Source organism: Falco peregrinus, chromosome 1 (genome assembly GCF_023634155.1).
Source record: "Falco peregrinus isolate bFalPer1 chromosome 1, bFalPer1.pri, whole genome shotgun sequence".
Taxonomy (NCBI): Eukaryota; Metazoa; Chordata; class Aves; order Falconiformes; family Falconidae; genus Falco; species Falco peregrinus.
Window position 1 is genome coordinate 123,664,376 of NC_073721.1, and position 19,066 is coordinate 123,683,441.

The following is a 19,066-nucleotide window of genomic DNA, read 5'->3' on the forward strand; positions in this document are numbered from 1 at the left end:
ACAGAATGGTGGCTGTTAAAAAACCTACTTCTTTACAACTGACACTTATTTTTCCCTATTCTGACGAAGAAGGAAGGCTGGAAAATCTTTCACACAGCTAAAATTTAGTACTACCAACACCAACCATTTTCTCAAACCAGTTGTACGCCACGGCAGTACATTCCTTAATTTATTCTTCCTCTGCTGTGACACATACGCAAATGACACAACAAGGCCAAATTCCCTTCTGGTCTAACATCTGTAATATGAATGGATTACATATGGGCTAATTTTTATCACTAAAGAAAAATCACATAGTTATATCAGCAATACAATACCTTTGGCAGAGAAAGGGGAATGAAGCTAATACAGTGCTATATTCATCCACTAAAGGAGAGACGACGATCACTATATAAATCACAAGTATATGATATATTCCGGGTGTCAGACACATTGTCCCTAATTATCAGATACTATCCTGTGGGCTTAGAACACACATAAGGACTCAAACATGAAATATCTGTTTTATGGATAGGTATCCATCAAAAGCCAGTGTTTGGACTTCATATTGCACCATTGCATTACTCCTTAACAAGCTGATGACCAGAGGAATCAGTTATCTTCTTCAGGCTCTACCTCCAGCCACTAAGCATAAGAAGTATTTCTCAAGACGGGGACAGATGAGATATCAGAGTGCAGTATAACTTGGGCAGACTTCATTCACATTGCAGCCCTACCAGAATAGTTCCTCGGTTTATGGTTTTGAAGAAAACTTTCAAAATATGCTGCCAGTATACACAACACAAAGACAAGGGCCTAAATTGTAGATGATCTGAAACGACTGCAGTAACTCACCAATTTGGGTACAGGCAACAATGCTTGAAAACTGATGTTATCAAAATATTTGCTTATTTCAACAGTATTTAAGAAAAGATCATATCATATGATGGAGGATTTCATCTGTACTCAAGGATAAGGCACACTGCCTCCGAATTCAGACAACAGGAACAGTGGGGCATAGAAAATGTGTAAGCGAAGATGCTAGTGCTTTGCTGCCACATAATGAAACTGTCAGTGGAGAAGGAAGGAAAAGTAGGATTGAAGAAAGCATAGTGGCCAGACTGGTTTTGTCCCAGGAACACACACCTTCTAAATGTCTTGGAAAAACTATGCTGGAAAGAGTAACAAATTATTTTAGTCTTTATTGCTCTGATCTTCCACTTTCTCCAGTGCAGCCACAGCCAGCAGCAAGTCACAGTACAAGCACAAGAAAGTACTTGGGTATTGTAAGAACAGAAAAGAAGTCATTAAAATATTTCCTTAGTCATGCTGTCTATCGTAATATAATTCCCTGAATAGATATATTCAGCAATACTATCTTTAAAAATGAAAAGAGATCTGACCTTAGTCAGCATGTGTCTTCCATCAGCTTCTCTTTTTGTTCAGTTTTGGTTTTGGATTTTTGTTTGTTTTACTTCTTTATTGTATCTTACCACAGCCATCTCCAGATGCAGATACACAGTATAAAAACCTTCATGTGTGGAAGCATGTTTTCCATTGGACACAGAATAAATGCATTGTGAGGGATTTCAAGTGGAAAGAAAACTTGGATGTAGAGGCCAGTTCTTGCTCATGCTTGAAAAGAAAATGTGTGTATTTTTCAGCTGTGTATGTCCTCCTTTCACCTGGTCAGTCTTCACAACACAGAGAGGGAAGAGCCTGCATTCTGACATGAGACTTCTGTAGATAGTTTCAGAGCTCCTGCTGAAGGCACTTTTCCCTATGCTTTTCATCACCTGCTATTGCCAGCACAGCAACCCCTAGGTCTGCAAGCGTCTCTCTGATACTGCAGTGAACACTGGAGTGTAAGATCAGCAGAAAATCAAGATCCATTCCAAGTTTACATAGAATGTAGGGTAAGGGGCCACTTGAAATTGAGGCAAGTCTAAAAAAATCATGCAATCATCATAGAGCTTGCCTCCAAATGTTGAGCTATGCCTCCAAACACTGCTGCTGCTGTGGTGATTAAAAAAAAATAATACCAGGAGAACAGATACAGTGAAAGTTACTGCTACCTCAGCTAAATAAATAAATAAACAAACAAAGTATTTAATGTGTGGGATGTAAGGACCCTGTGTATCCAGGGTTTGGATAAGATTAAAGGTGGTTAGGAAGTAGGAGGAGTAGGAGGTAGAAAAGAAGATTTAACTTGGCTTTCCTACAATGAGGTATTCTTCTCTGGTGTCTGAGTGCCAGTTTGATCTAGGAGCGTTACACAGATTCTTACAATGGGAAATACATTCATTACTTAGCAAATTCTTTTTTTTAGGTGAGAGAGCACTGAAAATAGCATTACACAGACCCACCAAAAGAGTTTCTTAACCTCCATTTGTCTAATTCTACATCCGATCCAAAGCACTAGAAATACTTAAGATTACTTCCTGAACTCAGAGACCTCCAGTGCCTAGAAGGGGTTAATATTTAATGGCTTATTTGTAGTTCATACCCTCCTCAACTAAACCATATTTGCATTACAGAGTTATACAGAATAGTAAAAGCAACATTACAGCAAACCAGAGTATGAAAGATTGCCCAGAAAGCTCCTCTTAGCATAGAGCTGGCTATCAAAATACTCTCTCCTACTTCTTTGACTTACCCACAGTGTCACAAGGCTCGTCTTTGTGTACGCAGAAATCTGTCCTAGAAAGAAAAACAGAAGAGAAGTGAAACGTATCCTGTGCCTCGAGACTTTAGGCTGGGAAAAAGCAGTGATGAATGACTCACCTATCATGGGTGTTGAGGTTTGGTTGTTTTTTTTTAAAAAAAAACTGCTGTGCAGTCTACATGATGACAACACAGATAGCAGCATTGATTACTACTGCAAGATTACAAGCAATTATGTGAATCAGCTCTATATACTACGGTCCAATTTAATAGACCTAAGATTTAGCACATAAAATAGTACTGCCTCACTCTATGGTGTCAGACTTCAGCAACTGGATTAAAACTGAACCTCTTATTTTCACAAGAGACTAACAAAAAGGAGCAGACACCCTGTGATGCATCAGCACCATCAAAAGTGGTAGGAGGAGATATATGGGGACACTGCCTGGAGACACAGAACTGATCATGTACACCCAGAAAGTCTCAGTTCTTCAGTTTTTTTTCTAGAATAGAAAAGGACAAAAAAGAAGCAGGACTAAACAGAGATAGATGTTGACAAGGAAGAAGAGAGAATTTCAGGACTTGTCAGGTTAACAGCTAGGTGAATTTGCTTCATCTAAACTTATTACAGTCAGATTTGCCATTTTATAATTTGAATCTAACACAGAGAGGTTAAAGAGACTTAATTGGGTCTCTGTTACTCCCCCACATCTCATTCAGCCTCCCAAAATCTCATCAAGACTGGAAAAGATACTACATATGCCACTGGCACCCACAAATCAACTAGGGATTCATGGAGCTGTACTAAACAGAAACCATCTAAGGGATGACATTTCATGCAAGAAGATTTTGTAAATGAGATTCCTCATGACAGAAAAACAAGCGTGGGAGGAAAAATAATGGTTTGAATACATTTCAGTAAGCACTTAGACCTAAACTTTTAGGAGATATCTTCACCAGACCTCTATCCAATGCAATCCGCTATGAAGAGGAGCTGGAGAAAAGCATCACACGTGCTAAAACATTTCAGAAGTTCCTTAACACAAGGGAAGCTGAGCAACCATAATCTCTATCATTATGGTTTTCCTCACCCTGTGGGGAGGCTAGTGAGAGAATCTTAAGAGTACATTTGGAGTGTATCATTTGAAATGCCTGAGTCCCCAGTAGGATTTTGAGTTTAAGAGTTTGGCAGGGGGAAGATTAAAAATACTTAGAGAAAGATAAACAGAAAAAGAAAATATTAGAGAAAGATTTAAAATACTTTTTTCTTGAAGAAAAATACAAAGCTAGGGTTTATAGGAAATGGGATTTAAGGCCCAGGACTGTGGCTGATGAACCCAAATCCTTCACACCAAACTCCTTTGAAAGACACAAATGAAGCTGTCAAGGGCTTGGAAGGAGAGAAACAAGAGCTATTACCAGCTCTTGTTAAACAGACGTTGAAAACTAACCATGCTTCAGTGCAGAAAAAACGTAACAACCATCAAAGTGTTAAAAAATCAGACAGGAACAAAACAAAGTCGGAAGCTACGACCACACACCAGCCCCAGCTTTCATTTTTCACTGCAGCCTTACTGTGTCTCGACACCTTGGCATTCCAGCCTTTCCAAAGAAGACTAATGGCAGTCTCCTGATGGAGCTGGCACAAGCGTGCTTGCTTGAGTTCCCAGAGCCAACTTGATGGAGGTTTATTTAAGGACTTATTATGTTATATAAACTGGTAAATCACACAGATGCTTTTCTTGTGACAACAGATAGCTGAACTATTAGTAGATGGCAGGAGGCCACTGTTAGAAAAGCATCTTTCTTCAGGGGCTGGCCAGCTCTGCAAACAAAGCAAAGCAATTTTGCTCCTTGCACTGTTCTACACTGAAAGGTGTCTGGCACTTTCAGGCAGCTCCCTGGAGAAATTACCACCACGGCATGAAATAAATGGTCTTGTAAATGATCCAACACAACTTTCAGACTCTCCTACAGAGGTAGAACAATCCTTGTCTGTAAAGAGTGCTGTGACGCTGTCTGGTCAGGGAAGGACTTGAAACAGGTCAGCAAGAACTGAACATAGCTGCCCAATTCACCGCATGTGGGTCTGCAAGCATGAAACCTCCTCAGCCCATCTTTTAAATTGTCATAAACAAAGAAATACCATCCTTCTACTCAGAGATCTTGTACCAAAATGCTAGGCTTTAAGTCATCTGTACCTACTGTAAACATTTTACCTCAAAAATCTGTGGCCAAACAGAAAAGCACATCAAAACCTTTAGTCACAAATGAGCTTGGTGGGACTCAGTCTTCTTCCTAAGGCAAACAGCCACCCCATCACAAACCCTGTACACTGAAACTTCTGCAGTCCTTTCCTGGCAATCAGAGGAGAGCCAAAGACTGAAAAGCCATTTAGAAAGATCTGTCTCAGCTGTGCATCAGTCACACCAGTGAGGTAAGATGGCCCCATCATGGCTCTGAAACTGATCTGCTTTTAAAAAGGTTTCAATCACAAGTCTCTCTGGTGCATTTTTGAGCTTGACTGCATCTATGTTTTGAAGTTGACATGAATGATTCTATAATGATATTCCAAGGATATAAAAAAAGGTATCTTCATATTCATTGCATGTGCAGAGGTCTCTTATCACAGAGACACAGTTTTGTTAGCAGAATCTTTTATAGAGCTATGTTGGAATAAAACTTACTCCAGGAGGAGCAGTTCAAATCCAAGATCTGACCTTATCACATGAAGTCTTGGATAATATATTGAAATCACACCCTGTAGCTGTGAAGTAATTTTACTCTTCAAATCTAGCCCTTGCCTGAATCAAGCAGGACATGTGTTCTCATCTTCTAGGGAACTGTGAAATTCACAATCGTTATCACTTGCGGTACCGTGTAGAGTGTCTCCATTAGCAGACTTAAACAATTCTTCTAAAAAAAATGACAACAAGTCAGTTGTTTTGTTCAATAAAAATAGCCAGAAAAGAAGAGCTCAGAACTCCTCCTACAGTCACTCTTCCATCTGGCTCACACGAACTGGAAAAAAATACCTAACTGTGCTAAGCTACATTCTGCAATTCAAGTCCTTCCTGTAAGAAAGGAGGACAGTAGTTGAACTGTGCAACATGAATAAGAAGTATGCTGTTTAATGGCCACTTCCCAGCATCCTTCAAATGACATCTTCTGACCAGTTTAACCCTGCAGAGTCATAAAGCTAAAGGACAGAGGAAACTGGTACATTCAAAAACCTGCCAAAAAAAACTTTCCATATCCATACATACATTTAGTAGCACTATGCGCCCAGTTTCCTTGAGGCACATTGCATTGCTTCATTTGCCCATTTAATGGGGATGCTGAAGAAATATGGGCGGGAGGAGCCAGCTGCAAATGGAATTACTACACCAGTAAGTCGGGAAAAAAAGAAGTCTTTGCTTAATGACAGCTCTGAATTCTGTTCCTATCAGTGTTGTGTCATTCTTCGCTCTGCTAACACATCACCTGGTATGGTAAATGACCCAAACACCTACAGCCAGGAGATGGGGAGAACATCAGTATGCCTGAAGATTTCCTCCGACATGCAAAAGACAGAAGAACAAGACGGGGAATGTGTTTCAAATGAGACATGCTTCTAAGATCACTAAGATACAGATTCTGCAGACAGAAGTTATTCTGGTCAGCTGCCCGTGAAAATATGAAGTGCGTTATCCATACATGCCAGAGATCTGAATTTCTGCAAGTTCAAAACCAGAATGTGAACAACAGAAGTCTGATGATTATAGAGACCACAAAACTATGCTCAGACCTTCAAGCCTACATCAGATTATTCCTACCGTCTCATTTACTTACAGAGCTGGACAATGGTACATCTGATTTCACAGATATAGTATGCCTCTTACCTGGAACTCAATCAGGTAGATAATACTAAAATCCCACAGGAGGGATATTTGCCACCTAGGTAATCTACTTTTGCATACAAATGAGTATTATGAGGAATATCAGTTAGAGGTGAAGTTTCAAAAGGCAAGTGTACCCTGGTGTTTCAAATGAACACAGCCAGATTGGAACCAGAGGGATTTCTTCAGAGGCTGACCCCAAAGAATCCGTTTCTAGTCCCAAAACATCTGCAGCTGCTGAAAATTCAGCTTCTGCTTTTTCTGGCGCTATTGCTTGTGCTGGACATGCTGTTGCTCCCATATCCTCTACCACTGGTCCATCTGTACAGTCTGGGGAGGGTCCAGGGACACACACACACACACTTCCAAAGCCAAGAGTAGAAAACCTCATTTCCCTGACGCAGGAATCAGGCTGCTGGGCCAGAAGTCTTCCAAGCAAAGCAGCATCCTCTATGCAGCAGAAGCAGGATGGGTTAAGGCTGCAAGACACAGCAAGAAGGAAGGAAAAAAGACTACAACTGCACACTGCTGGCCTATCAGACAGGAAAAATACTGCTCTTATGTACAGCAGTGTGCTCTCTGGACTGAACTTTCTCACAAAATCTGAATCTGGTTTCTAACCCAACCAAACCTGTACTTCTCCAGCTATTCCGACTGCAAAACCCTGCGAATCTATTGAACAATCCTTCCTCCAAATTCTTTCTCCAGTTCTTCTTCAGATGTCCTAGTTCAACACATTTAGCCTGACATCACACATTCAATTTTATAAGCTGTAGAGAGACTGCACAGATGAAATGCTCTGCTCATTCCTTCTGCCCCATGCTTAGAGCACATCAGAAGAGATTCTGTATGCCTCACTTGTCATGCAGGACAACTGGATGCCCAGATGAGTTTAACAAATATGTTAGTTATTTATTTAGGCCCTCATCCAATGAAGCACATGCTTAACTATAACCAGGATGTGCGGCCCGTTGACTTCAAAGGAACTATTCACCCTGTCTAAAATGTTAAGTATCTGCTCAAGTGCTTGGTTGGACTACACTGAATACAGAGGAGAGAGAAGGATTTAGGAGAACTGCATGCATGTCTGTGAAGGTGCATTCTTAGGAACTTTGTTGGCCCCACGCCCTGCTCACCAGCTATTTTACTGAACACTCACCAAAATCCCATGGATAGTTTGCAATGTGACTGTTAATAGATTATTAGAATCAGAATGGCAGCTTATGCAAAAACATGTATTTCTACTTACATTGTTGGCAGAGAAAAAAGGGTGAAAGAGGTGAGTAATACTGAACAGCAGTACAGACATTTCCTCCCTCAAACTGGGGAAGAAGTGGGTAGGAAGCAGTGTTTTTCTAGCACATACAGCATCTATCTTGCACTATATTTTTGTGCTCACTTTAATTATTCAGAGATCATTTCTATAACGATATATTCTTCATTTACATCTTAAAGTATGCAAACAACTTAAAAGACCATAGATTTGCTACTCAAAATTTATGGTAACTGAATTTAATTTATAGTAACGGAACGTGGGACTGGCATTGTATTGTTGAGCTCAGGTAGTGAAGTTAGAGGATAAAAGAATATAGGTTACTAGGGACAACACCCTTTTTGCTTACTTTATTTGGGCCATACCCTGATGTGATTGATACACCAATAGGTACAGAGCTGCAGGCGGCAAGGAATTTTCCTTAGGTATTCATACACAGATTGTTTCACGCCTGAAATAAATGCAGCAGTTTTCAAACATACAAACAACTTCACAATTACACCCCTCATCTATCTCAGTTGTGATAGAGGAAGAGTGTTGAAGTTGTTATTTCCTAGGGGAAAGAGAGAGAGAATTAATTCAGTTTATGGTATTCATCTCTCACTTTATTTAGGAGGCAACTTCCTTATCACCTCCACACTACTAACACACTCCAGGCTCCTCTCAGACTGTTCAGTTGACTCATACCTAGTTACGCACAGAGCACTTGTTCTCAGCTGTGTTCTCAATTCCACAGCTTCTTTCTTCCAGGAAGAAGGGCTTATGATCCAAAATCTCATCTCTTTTTTCCACTTATACCAGCTGGTGTGAGAAAATATCACCTGTGCTATGGCCATGTCTTGACTGTATCCCAACTACAATGTGCTATAGTGACCACGACTACAACAATGCTCTGGTTCAAGAGGAGAGAGGTTTTTGCACAACCTTGTTAAGTATACACAGAAACAAGACAAATCACTTGCATCTGAGGCATCTGAACCATCTGAACAGCATGTAGGTAGCAAATGTATCATCATCATCACTTTTTCTTAGATTACTGCCAGACCAGAAAACCCCATCATTGTCTATGGGCCATTATTGGTTGAAGTAAACTGATAAACCAGACCTTACTATACCTGGTTACAAAAACAGCAGCATCCACAGGTGGGGTGTCATCCCTTGCGCCAGGAACCTGGTTGTTACCAAGGTATTTTGCCCCACCATACTCTTCATTTTGCCATTGACAAAAGCTCTCCAGAGACCTCTCCCCATGATGCCCAATAGACAACTTCGCCTTTTTTTGGGGGAAAAAAAAAAAAAAAGATAGATATAAAAGAAGAAAAATCAGTCCCAGCCTTTAAACAAAGCATTAGACCTCTGATGAAAATCAGAGGCTCAAAGATACAGATGTGATAAAACAAGAAGTGTGAAACCAGCTTCATCTGAGCAGGTGAACTAGGGACCCTGAATTCCACACTGATTTCTGCCATTTGATCTACAGAACAAACTTCATCAGCTGGCAGCAGTCACAAGCTTCTGAAACAGCACTACATTCTAAAAGCCTCATAAGTCTGGAAGTTACATATTTCATACCAGAGCCATGTAATTTTTAATCTTTGTAACTGTTAACTCCTGAGACTGGCTCACAACTATGAGCAGACAAAGATTTACTAGGAAGGATAAAAGTACTGTAGCTCCTTTCAGTCCCACAGCCCTCTGTACTTCCCATCTTTAATACTGCCTGGTGAAGTGTGGCAGGTACTACTTAAAATCTGTGATCATATGGCCAGACATACCCCATTTCCCCATCCTACTATAGCACAGGGATCCTGCTCTGCCTGTGAGACTACCACAGTAGAATTATAGCAGCAGTGTAAAAATGAGTTAGAACTCACAGGACGGTTGCGAAGCAGGACTAGTTTGGTCACTCGTATGCTGACTTTAATTCCAAGACTTTGATGTTGGAACATGTTGTACACCTGTCAAAATGCAAAGAAAACATCCACAATGTATCAGTAAAAATATCAAGACCTAGTAACAGTTGAAGGAGATAACTGATTAGACATTTGTCCTTCAAAAAACTAACCCAAACCAAACCCAAATGGGTTGTGCCACTACACTCAATAAAATAAAGCATTTTTAAGAGTTACTCTCTAGAGCTACCACTCTAACAGTTCCACATACTACAGTGTAGCTAAACACTTGCAAAACCAGTGTAGGTTTGCCTCTACCCTACTGCACTGGGCTTCATCATCTGACCAATTTGTCACAGATGAATCTGAGCAGAATTCAGTATTCAGAGACAACACACTTAAAAAAAAAAAACCAAACAAAACAAAAAATACACAAACTAATTACAGAAAGAAAAATACCTTTAGCTGGAATAAACAAGAGAAATAACAAAGGAGCAACAAAGGGAAAGAAAGAAATATTCCAAAGAAACTCTAAACATAAACCGAAGTCTCAAGAACATGGACATACGTTATGAAGGATCCAACTAATATGGATCTTCAGCTTTTAAATATCAGAGATATCTGAATGCAAGATGAAATAATGGTGTGTTTTAGACTTCAGGAAATAGAATGGAAAAGCAATTTCCCTCTGTTATTTTCATATCTTATATAAGAGAATAGTAATAAGGGAGCACATAATGACACAAGCCTCAGGAAATACAAAAATAGCACCGGAAACTACCTTACTACTTTCTCCAGATTTTGCATTCCAGCTCAGATACTTCACCTCACTTTTATAGGTTAGAACATAAGATCTTAATTGATGCCACAATTTTATTCCACCCATTTCTCAGTGTACACACACTTTAACTAGACTACAGCAAAAAAAATTAAGAGAGGGGTTTATTTTAAAAAGATGTAAAACATTGAATAACCACCTTTGGATGAATATTGTCTTCCCTACTCAGTCAAAAAAATAGAATCAAGACCACTGAAGAGACACTCTTGACTAACGGGAGGCAGGATTTGGCCCCAGGTAAGCTATATTCCTTACTCACAGCTCGTTTGGCTAGAAATATCACACAGGCTCAGCTAACTTCTTACAACAAACCCAAGACATGAACACATTTTGATTATTATGTTTTCAACACTTGGTATTTTTCCTATTTGTGCAAATACTCAGGAATGTGCTCAGTGTAAGAGTGTTCTTAAGCTCTTTAGTGTTTGGGGTTGTATTTAAGCACACACGTAAATGTTTCCTATAATTTAGGCACAGACTGCAAGACAGACGCTACTCAGTATTTGACCCACTGAACTTCAGTATGAGCACAATAAGCCATTTCTCTTCCCTGCGGCTGGTATACAAATGCATACAAGTGCTGGTACTATTTGCTTAGCTCGGGGGTATGTTGTTAGAGTAGCTAAGGCCTCTTACTACAGTCCTGGAAGGATAAACTTGACATTTGCAGAGAAGGGCTCTGACAGTTGACCTATGTGAAAATGGAGACTGGACTGAGAGGGTCAATGGGGCATCATGCTGATCAAGTCAATATCTCATGTACCACTACAGAGGCTAACAAACATTTGTCTGTGATGGATGCCTTTGATTTGCCTATCTCACTGCTAGCTCTGACCATCCCATGAAGTTTCTACACATAAAATGAGAGTACAGCAAACAGGTTCTTATCATTAAGCCTAATGGATGATGGTGCTTGCCTTTCCGTCCCAGCTGATGAGCTGTCTGCCTCCAGACCCAGCACAGAGAGATCCAGACACCACTGACTTCAAAAGGCAGTATTCACTGGCAAAACTTGCATAGCAAGAATGAGCTGCTGGGGAATTTAGCATGTCATTTTGAAGGCTGTTAGCCTTTCTTCCTTTTCTTTTATGCTCTCTTGTCTTAAGGATAACTGACTACATTTGAATTTGCATTCATCAGTGATCTCAGAAGAGTTCAACCTAGCTAGCAGCAGCAGCAACTGGATACTAAACCAGAAAGACAATAGGCATGAAAGAGGCTTTACTTTGCTTGTTTATTCAAGCTTTGTTTGCTTATTTTCTTAAATGGAGCCCAAAGAAGCCCCAGACTGATGGTAGTTTTTGTTGCCTAGTAGGAACAATAACCTTTCCCTCTGCTAAATAAGCCTGACTGGTACAAGTGACTGTTCTACTTCAGCACAACTAAAGCATCAAATACAACCCACCTAGAGAAGAGACAGGCCTCTTCTCATCAAAGATCTGCTCCAGCTAGCTGTGCTTCCATCCCCCACTCCGACTGCCTCAGAGGCTGAATGACACTTTTCAGTCCATGAGATGTGACCGGATTAAAAGGGAGATGCTTGCTTCAACGCAGTCCGACTGGTTCCTTCGCACTGCAATCAGTACTTTAATGTGTGTACAGGTAAAACATACTGTAACCTGCCTGACACCACAGCGCTGTCCTACCAGACTCTGATAATGACAGGTTACTGATTATTGCTGCTATGGCACAAATCCAGGTGTATTAGCAAGAAGTGTTTCTCTTGATGTTTTAGGATAGACACCGTGCTGAATTTTGAAAATGTGGTGCAAGAAAAAACAGCAGTGCATATTCTGGTTATGCTTATGAGTTGTTTCAACTACAAGAGTGGACCTCTAGGTAGACAATTTGTTAATGGCAAAAGGCAAGAAAGTATGATAGCTAACAATACCCACATGTTTGGGTAATTTCCTAAAGAAGTTTCAAATATTTTTCTCAGAGATGGATAGACAGTTGCCAGAGGAACAGTAATTTTTTTTGTTTGTTTCATATAACTCTGCACTGTTTCTCAGGATTTAAAGTGTGATCAGAAGTTCAGCTGAAGAAGACATTAGCACTATGATTTAAGATGGCCCAGCACTGGAACTGCAGACACTGTCAAAATATCACAGGCACCATTTCTAATCTTCCTTCACGAATCATGCTGAAGAGTGGAGACACATGTTCAGCTTCATCTGCCTTCACTGATTTTTCTGTTTCTTTTCCTGTTAGCAAAAAGCCCTCTGTAAAGTTTTATACAGAAACATCTACATAGATGTTAGCTGGGAACTGTTCACAACCCACCCACAAATAAACTTGTCTTTCAAAATAAGCTAACATCTGCAGGCAATTTAGCAAGAAAACAGACCTACAAGTGTGCCTGCAAATTGGTCCGCACAAGCAAATATCACCACCCAAACAGTTCTTATTCATTAACTGACTGAGTACAGGATGTATACTCTCATCACTATACTGAGAAGACCTTCTCAGTTAAAAGAGTGCAAGACAGCTCTGCACAAGTGACTTGCCCTTGCATTTAGCCCAGGCATAGGGCTGTGAAATGGAGACACAGAGTCTGAGCTTGAGAGGCAACCAGCCACACGGCACTGGAGCTCCTCTGACTAGATGCCTGGCAGACCCCACCCAGCTGCTCTCTCACAACCCTTCCTCAACAGGACAGGGGGACAAAAGAAGGGGAAAAAGCTCGTGGGACAAGATAAAAAAAAAAAGAGGGAGATCACTTACCAAGTACCATCACGGGCAAAACACGCTTGACTTAGGGAAAATCTGAGGAAAATCTGATTTATTGCCAATTAAAATAATATGCATAGAGAGAAACAATGACAAATTAAAACAACGCCTTCCCTTCACCTCATTTCACCACTTTTTCCTAGGCTCAACTTCAGTCCTCTACTCCTGACTCCTCTAGCTCCTTCCCCCTTAGCCTGAGCCATGCAGGGTGATGGGGAATGGGGGCTGTGGTGAGTCCGTAACAGCTCCTCTCTGCTGCTCCTTCCTCCTCACACTTTCCCCCTGCTGCAGCACTGGTCCTCTCCATGGGCCGCAGCTCCTGTCAGGGAGAACCTGCTCCAGTGCAGGCTCCTCTCCACAGGCCGCAATGTTCTTCAGGGAACAGCCACCTGCCCCACCACGGTCTCTCCACGAGCATCTCTTCCTGCTCTGACCTGGGTGCTCGCATTGGTTTTTCCTCCCACAATTTTCCTCACTGCCTGTGCAGCCTTTTGCCCTTTCTTGAATATGTTTTCACAGAGGCGCCAACAGCCTTCCTGACAGGCTGCGCTGTGTGCTGTGGTGGCGCCACCACAGAACCGGCTGGAACCGGCTGTGTCCGACAGGGCAGCTGCGCAGGTCTCCTCAGAGAGGCCCCCGCAGCCCCCCACTGCCACTGCGCTCTCCTGTTAAATGAAACCCCAAACTGCCTCAAATCACAGTCTTTAAGGCTAGAAGGAACCCCAGTGAGAAGACAACCAGACCTTAAATGACTTGATGGAAAAATGTGAGACCGAGTTACAGGTTATCCACAGCCATTTTGGCAGCACACAGCCAGTGTTAAACCAGCCTGTGCATGGCAGGCTGTGCCCAAAGGAAGCATTATCACGGAATCCAGGTATCTTTATAATAAAAGAATTCAAATCCACAGGTCTTTCCTGCTAGGAATCCGATTCCATTAGAGCAGCAACCACTTCTGCCCTTCTCACCCAGCCTACAAGCAAACCACCACCCTCAGGCTTGGCGTGTCAAAGCTGTCAGATACCATGTCCGACTGGCTATCGCTGCCACGTGAGCTAACAGTGCTGCATGAGGTGCCCGAAATAAATGGTACCGGGGAGGAGGAACGGGACTTCCTAGCGCAGATGTTCTCAAGATTTCCCGCAGCATGGACAGCATGTGTTAATAGAAAGACTGACTCACAGACACCTCCCCTCCCACTCGCAATACCATGGGCCACCCTCCCTCAAGTCTGCAATCACATCACACCCTTGAGGGTGCTGTGACCACTTCCAACAGGGGAAAAGCAAAAATCTTTGGGGTATTTCAGAACCTTTTTAATAAAATAAGGCAGCTGGACACAAGCATCAGCTGCATGAAACCCACTAACACACTGTTGTGGAACAAAATGCAAAGGTTACTGTTTTAGGACATCCGCAGCGTCAGAAAGCAGCTTAGCTGGAAGAGCAATGGAGGTTCTTGGTCTCTAGGCTGAAGGGGAGGAAAAAGGCTGAGGGATGTGAAAAGTTGTCAGAAGTTGTCAATGTGGCTGACGGTCATGATAATTGGTTGCCTTTTTGCAGGTCAACTACACTGTATTGACTTCCATTCTGTGAGAAGTCATCAAAAGTAGAGAGTGTGAGCTCTGGAAGCAGAAATAGGTATGGTAAAGTCATACACAACAGACAGAAAAATGAAAGGGGAAGCACAGAGGAACAAGAAAAAGAATAAAGCCTATCTCTGACATCTCCCTCCTTCACCTGCATTTCCCTGACAGAGCTTTACTGCACGCACAGAATGCCCTAGAGAAAACAGAAAAGCTTGGAGCCTGAACCATCCTTCTCCTCCTCCTGTTTGCATTCCTCCTGCCTTTCTTTCTCCTTATAGCTTTGACATGGAAGGGACAGAATAAATGCAGCTTTAGCATGAGCTGTCCAGGCCTGCCCCAGCATGCATAAAGCACAACCTAGACATGGAATCAGGCTAAGAGAGGAACTAAACTACATCAGTTTAATTTTTTTCAATTCTCAAGAGTTTCCTCTGCAGGTGGACAGTGGGAGGGAGACGTGTGCATTTCAGATGTTTTGGAGTTCAGAACAGCAGCCCTGAGGGTAAATTGACTTTTTTCTTTCCTAACACTGCACTCAAGCAAGAGCTTCCCCATTGGCTTGGCTGCTGGATGACATTTGGGCAGCAGAAGCATTAGTCAGGTTACTGAGGTTGTCTTTCACTTGTTTTGAAAAGTGCTATAGGATTTCTAACACCTATCTAAAGCCAAGCTTTCAAATTACCACATTAAACATTATGAAAAAGAACATATTCATGGCTTTTTACAAGATACAGTTGACATAACTCTTTCTTCTGGGGCTGCTAGAACAAAAAAAGAAATCTGTAGACAGTGATCAAATACTTATATCCTTTTCCCTTACATCCCTGTTCCCACCATGAAAATTCCGAATTAGGGTAAGGGAGCCGATTATCAGTGGCAGCTCCGGAGCCTTTCTGTGCCAGCCCCCAAGAGCACAGAGACATAAATCCATCAATGCATGCATGATAAAATGATTTAATCTACTACTTTAACATCTAAAAAACTCTCAAAGGGGAAATCCAAAATGCAAAACAATCTGCAGGGTGTAAAGTAAGGCTTCAGAGAGTAAACCAGTAATTTTCCTAAAGAACAGCATAAAAATTTTCCCTCTTGATGACATCCAAAAGATCACTAACATCAAGTTACTGCTTGCTCCTGCAAAGAGCTTCTGCACTAATCGCGTGGCTTAGCAACAGCTGCAGAAGAACTAACACATAGTACAGTAACTTACCCCTGCATGCATTCTCTCATAAAAAGGCAACATCAAAATCAAACCACAATACCAAGACTCCCAAAACCGCACATAGGGGAGGAAAAAAACCCAAGTCTTTTTTAAGGTTTTCAAACCCACAGAAAGCAGCTTTTAAATTCCTCTGTTGTGGTCTTTGAAATTCAGTTATCTCTGTCGTAAATGCTCAGAGCGTCAGTCTGAGTGGGACTTGGTTTGCAAATAAGCTCTGCACAACTGCAAGGAGCCAACATTCGCAACATGCTGTTTAGGTACTAACTGAAACCAATCACTCCTCATCATTAAAAACACTATGTACATGGACAGAACTTCCCAAAGGGTCTCACACCTCATTTATCATATGCTTCAGAATCATTTGAATCCATTTTCTCCAGGAAGCTGAAAGCATAAGTCATGAAGACAAGCTACAGTAGAGGCCAGTGCAGTTTGCCTGTCTAAAAGGACAGAGATTCTCCTTTTTGTCTTACTGGCCATTTCTCTTGACGAAAACAAAACACAAGAGGAAACAAAAGTATAAAACTCCTTCAAGAACGCAGTGTATGCCTTATGCTTCAGAACCTGCTCCTGAACCAAGCCCAAAATGGCAGCTCTTGTAAGCAGATACACAAAAACACAGGGGATAGGAAAAGAGAAAGCCAGTGCTTCGATCTTCTAGCTGCTGGCTGAGAAACCTGAAGTTCAGTTTAGATGAAGCCATGAAGTGTCGCAAGAGCAACACAGGACTTCATAAGAAACAGAACATTCATCCAAACAGCCCCCACATGGGTGAAACGCAATGAGAAATTATAGTTGCCAGATGCAGACTAAGAATGAGTGAGCAAAATAAGCATGTTTTCCCACAAAGGCACTTTGTTTTGGAATTTAGAGGAAGTTCTAAAGACTGGCAGCTACCGAAGAAGGGCATGGATGCAAGATGCACTCAAGCCAAAAGATGCAAAGAAGAGACAAGAACTGAAATGCAAATGCTGCAACACCCTATAAAAGCTCAGTAAGAAGGGAGTTTAACTTAGAAAAACAAATCAGCACCTATATTTAAGTAGCTGGGTTTGCATTTCTATAATTCCGCTGGTATCTCTCCCTGTCCATGTCCTTACATCCAGCATGCCTACAAACTCACTGCCTCACTAAGGCTGCAGAAGTACATGGTGACAACTTCTTTATCGGCTTATTTTTTTAACATTATCACAAAACCATCAGGAATATCATACTGAATCAAGTCCCTTGTCAGAAAACAAGAAAAGATTTTATTTTAGAGGTGGTGACTTAAAATTAAGTCAACTCAAAGCCCTGAAGCCATGCTTGTTCCTACTCATACATTACAGAGTACCTTAGAGGGAAATTTCATGATCTTGGAAAAATCTGTCTTACAACTTCAAATATTACTTTAGTAAACAGAAGAGTTTGCACGTCTATTTGACATTCAGAAAAAACAAGTACTTTTAACGTGAATCTATTCTCTGATCAGGATGGTCAGAACTACAGAATACCGAATTAAGAACACAGCATTTGCTATATGAAGAACTACCTATTATTCCTGAGTTTCAAAAGGGGTTTGCCGTGTTTCTTAGCTGTTATTCTAGAGCAGGGTGGTGGGTTTTTTTCCCCCTAAGATTCTCATTTACCAAAGGAGCAATAAAACAGTATTTTGTAATGCTGACTTTTTTCCCTTCAAAAATTCTTGTAACATAAATAGATATTAAATACTTTAAGGCAGATCACTTTATTTAAAATGTCTATAAATATAAAATGCATTAATAAGACCTCTTAATGCTTGTTTTGTGGTTTGACAGTAAACGTAATGGCTTACAGAGAGGAGTTAAGTTAATATACCCCTGACTAGTAATATTCTATTTGCTTAAATGCAAGCATCCAAGCCAAAATTAACATTCTGGTTTCTTTTAAAGGCAGCCTGCCATGCTGCAGTATAGCTGAATAAGCATTGGCTAATATCACAGGGCAAATCCTGTCCCCCAATTAACAGTCACAGAAGGCTGACAGAAGTTGTATCGAGGCAGGCAGGAAAGAAAGACTCCAAGCAGCCAGGAGGCCTTCATTTGCTTGGCTACATAGAGCACAACATATCCTGCACCAGAGAAGGATGTAAAGGACTTAGGGCTGTGCTATTCCTCACACCATGGTTTTACAGATGAGAAACTACCATGCAAAGATTCACCGTGGCTGGTTCAGGCACTACCAAAGAGTGGCTGAGTGAAGAGTTCAGCTAAGGCCTACCTAAACCCCATGACCATCCTATCTCTCTTCCTGAAATACTTTTTCTGAATCATTCTTCAGCCTCTTTTGCTGGGATGAAAATCAGCTTTCATTATGGCAAATGGAATGTTAAAATATCCTTTAATTTCCTTGAATCTCACCTGTTTTATAGCCTCAGAATAAAAGATTTATGAAATGATGCCATCTATATGTTTGCCTATTATTATTCCTTGGTATCTTCTGATCTTGCCAGCCACTCACAACCAGTTTCCTCAGGAAGGTAGAGGCCTGAAAGATATTATGTTCCTGCAAGTGTGGAAATGTAGGTGGCCAGACAAAGGAGAGAGACTCTGTCAGTGCTCCTCTGAAGGTTGAAAAGCTGAAACATAAATTCAAATCCTATCAGACATCAGAAAAACCACATGGGTGAGCCCCTAGGAGCAATGACTTAACAGTGGGAAACATTTCAGCTGGACTTTGCACCTTAGGAGATGTCAGATAAATGTGTTCCTCAGCCAAAGTCCTCTTTCCATGTGCACTCTCTAGTGTCTAATAAAGGGGTGAGCTCACACTACAGCATCAGAACCTAGCTTAAAAGTCCATCAGCCAAATCCATTGGAAACTAAGCTTCAATATTTGTTCAGTAAATGGGTTTAGAGAACCCAACCCATCTATCGGCACCTCTCCACACACATATATTCACACCTGGCAAGATATTGCTGGCAAGATATTGCTGAGATATCCTTGCAGTACTCCTCAGCCTGGACAGAGAACAGTATTCATAG

The 19,066-nt window shown here is 41.3% G+C and overlaps 1 protein-coding gene across 1 annotated transcript in view; it reads right to left on the minus strand.

The window, feature by feature from the left end:
• ADAMTS17 (ADAM metallopeptidase with thrombospondin type 1 motif 17) overlaps window positions 1–19,066 on the minus strand; it is a 192,968-nt gene that overhangs the window by 144,158 nt on the left and 29,744 nt on the right. The window contains exons 5-7 of the mRNA XM_055792598.1: window positions 9,669–9,752; window positions 8,910–9,067; window positions 2,636–2,679 (exon numbers count right to left, since the gene is read on the minus strand). Of these exons, the coding sequence (XP_055648573.1) occupies window positions 2,636–2,679; window positions 8,910–9,067; window positions 9,669–9,752 (286 nt within the window). The remainder of the gene's footprint in view (window positions 1–2,635; window positions 2,680–8,909; window positions 9,068–9,668; window positions 9,753–19,066) is intronic.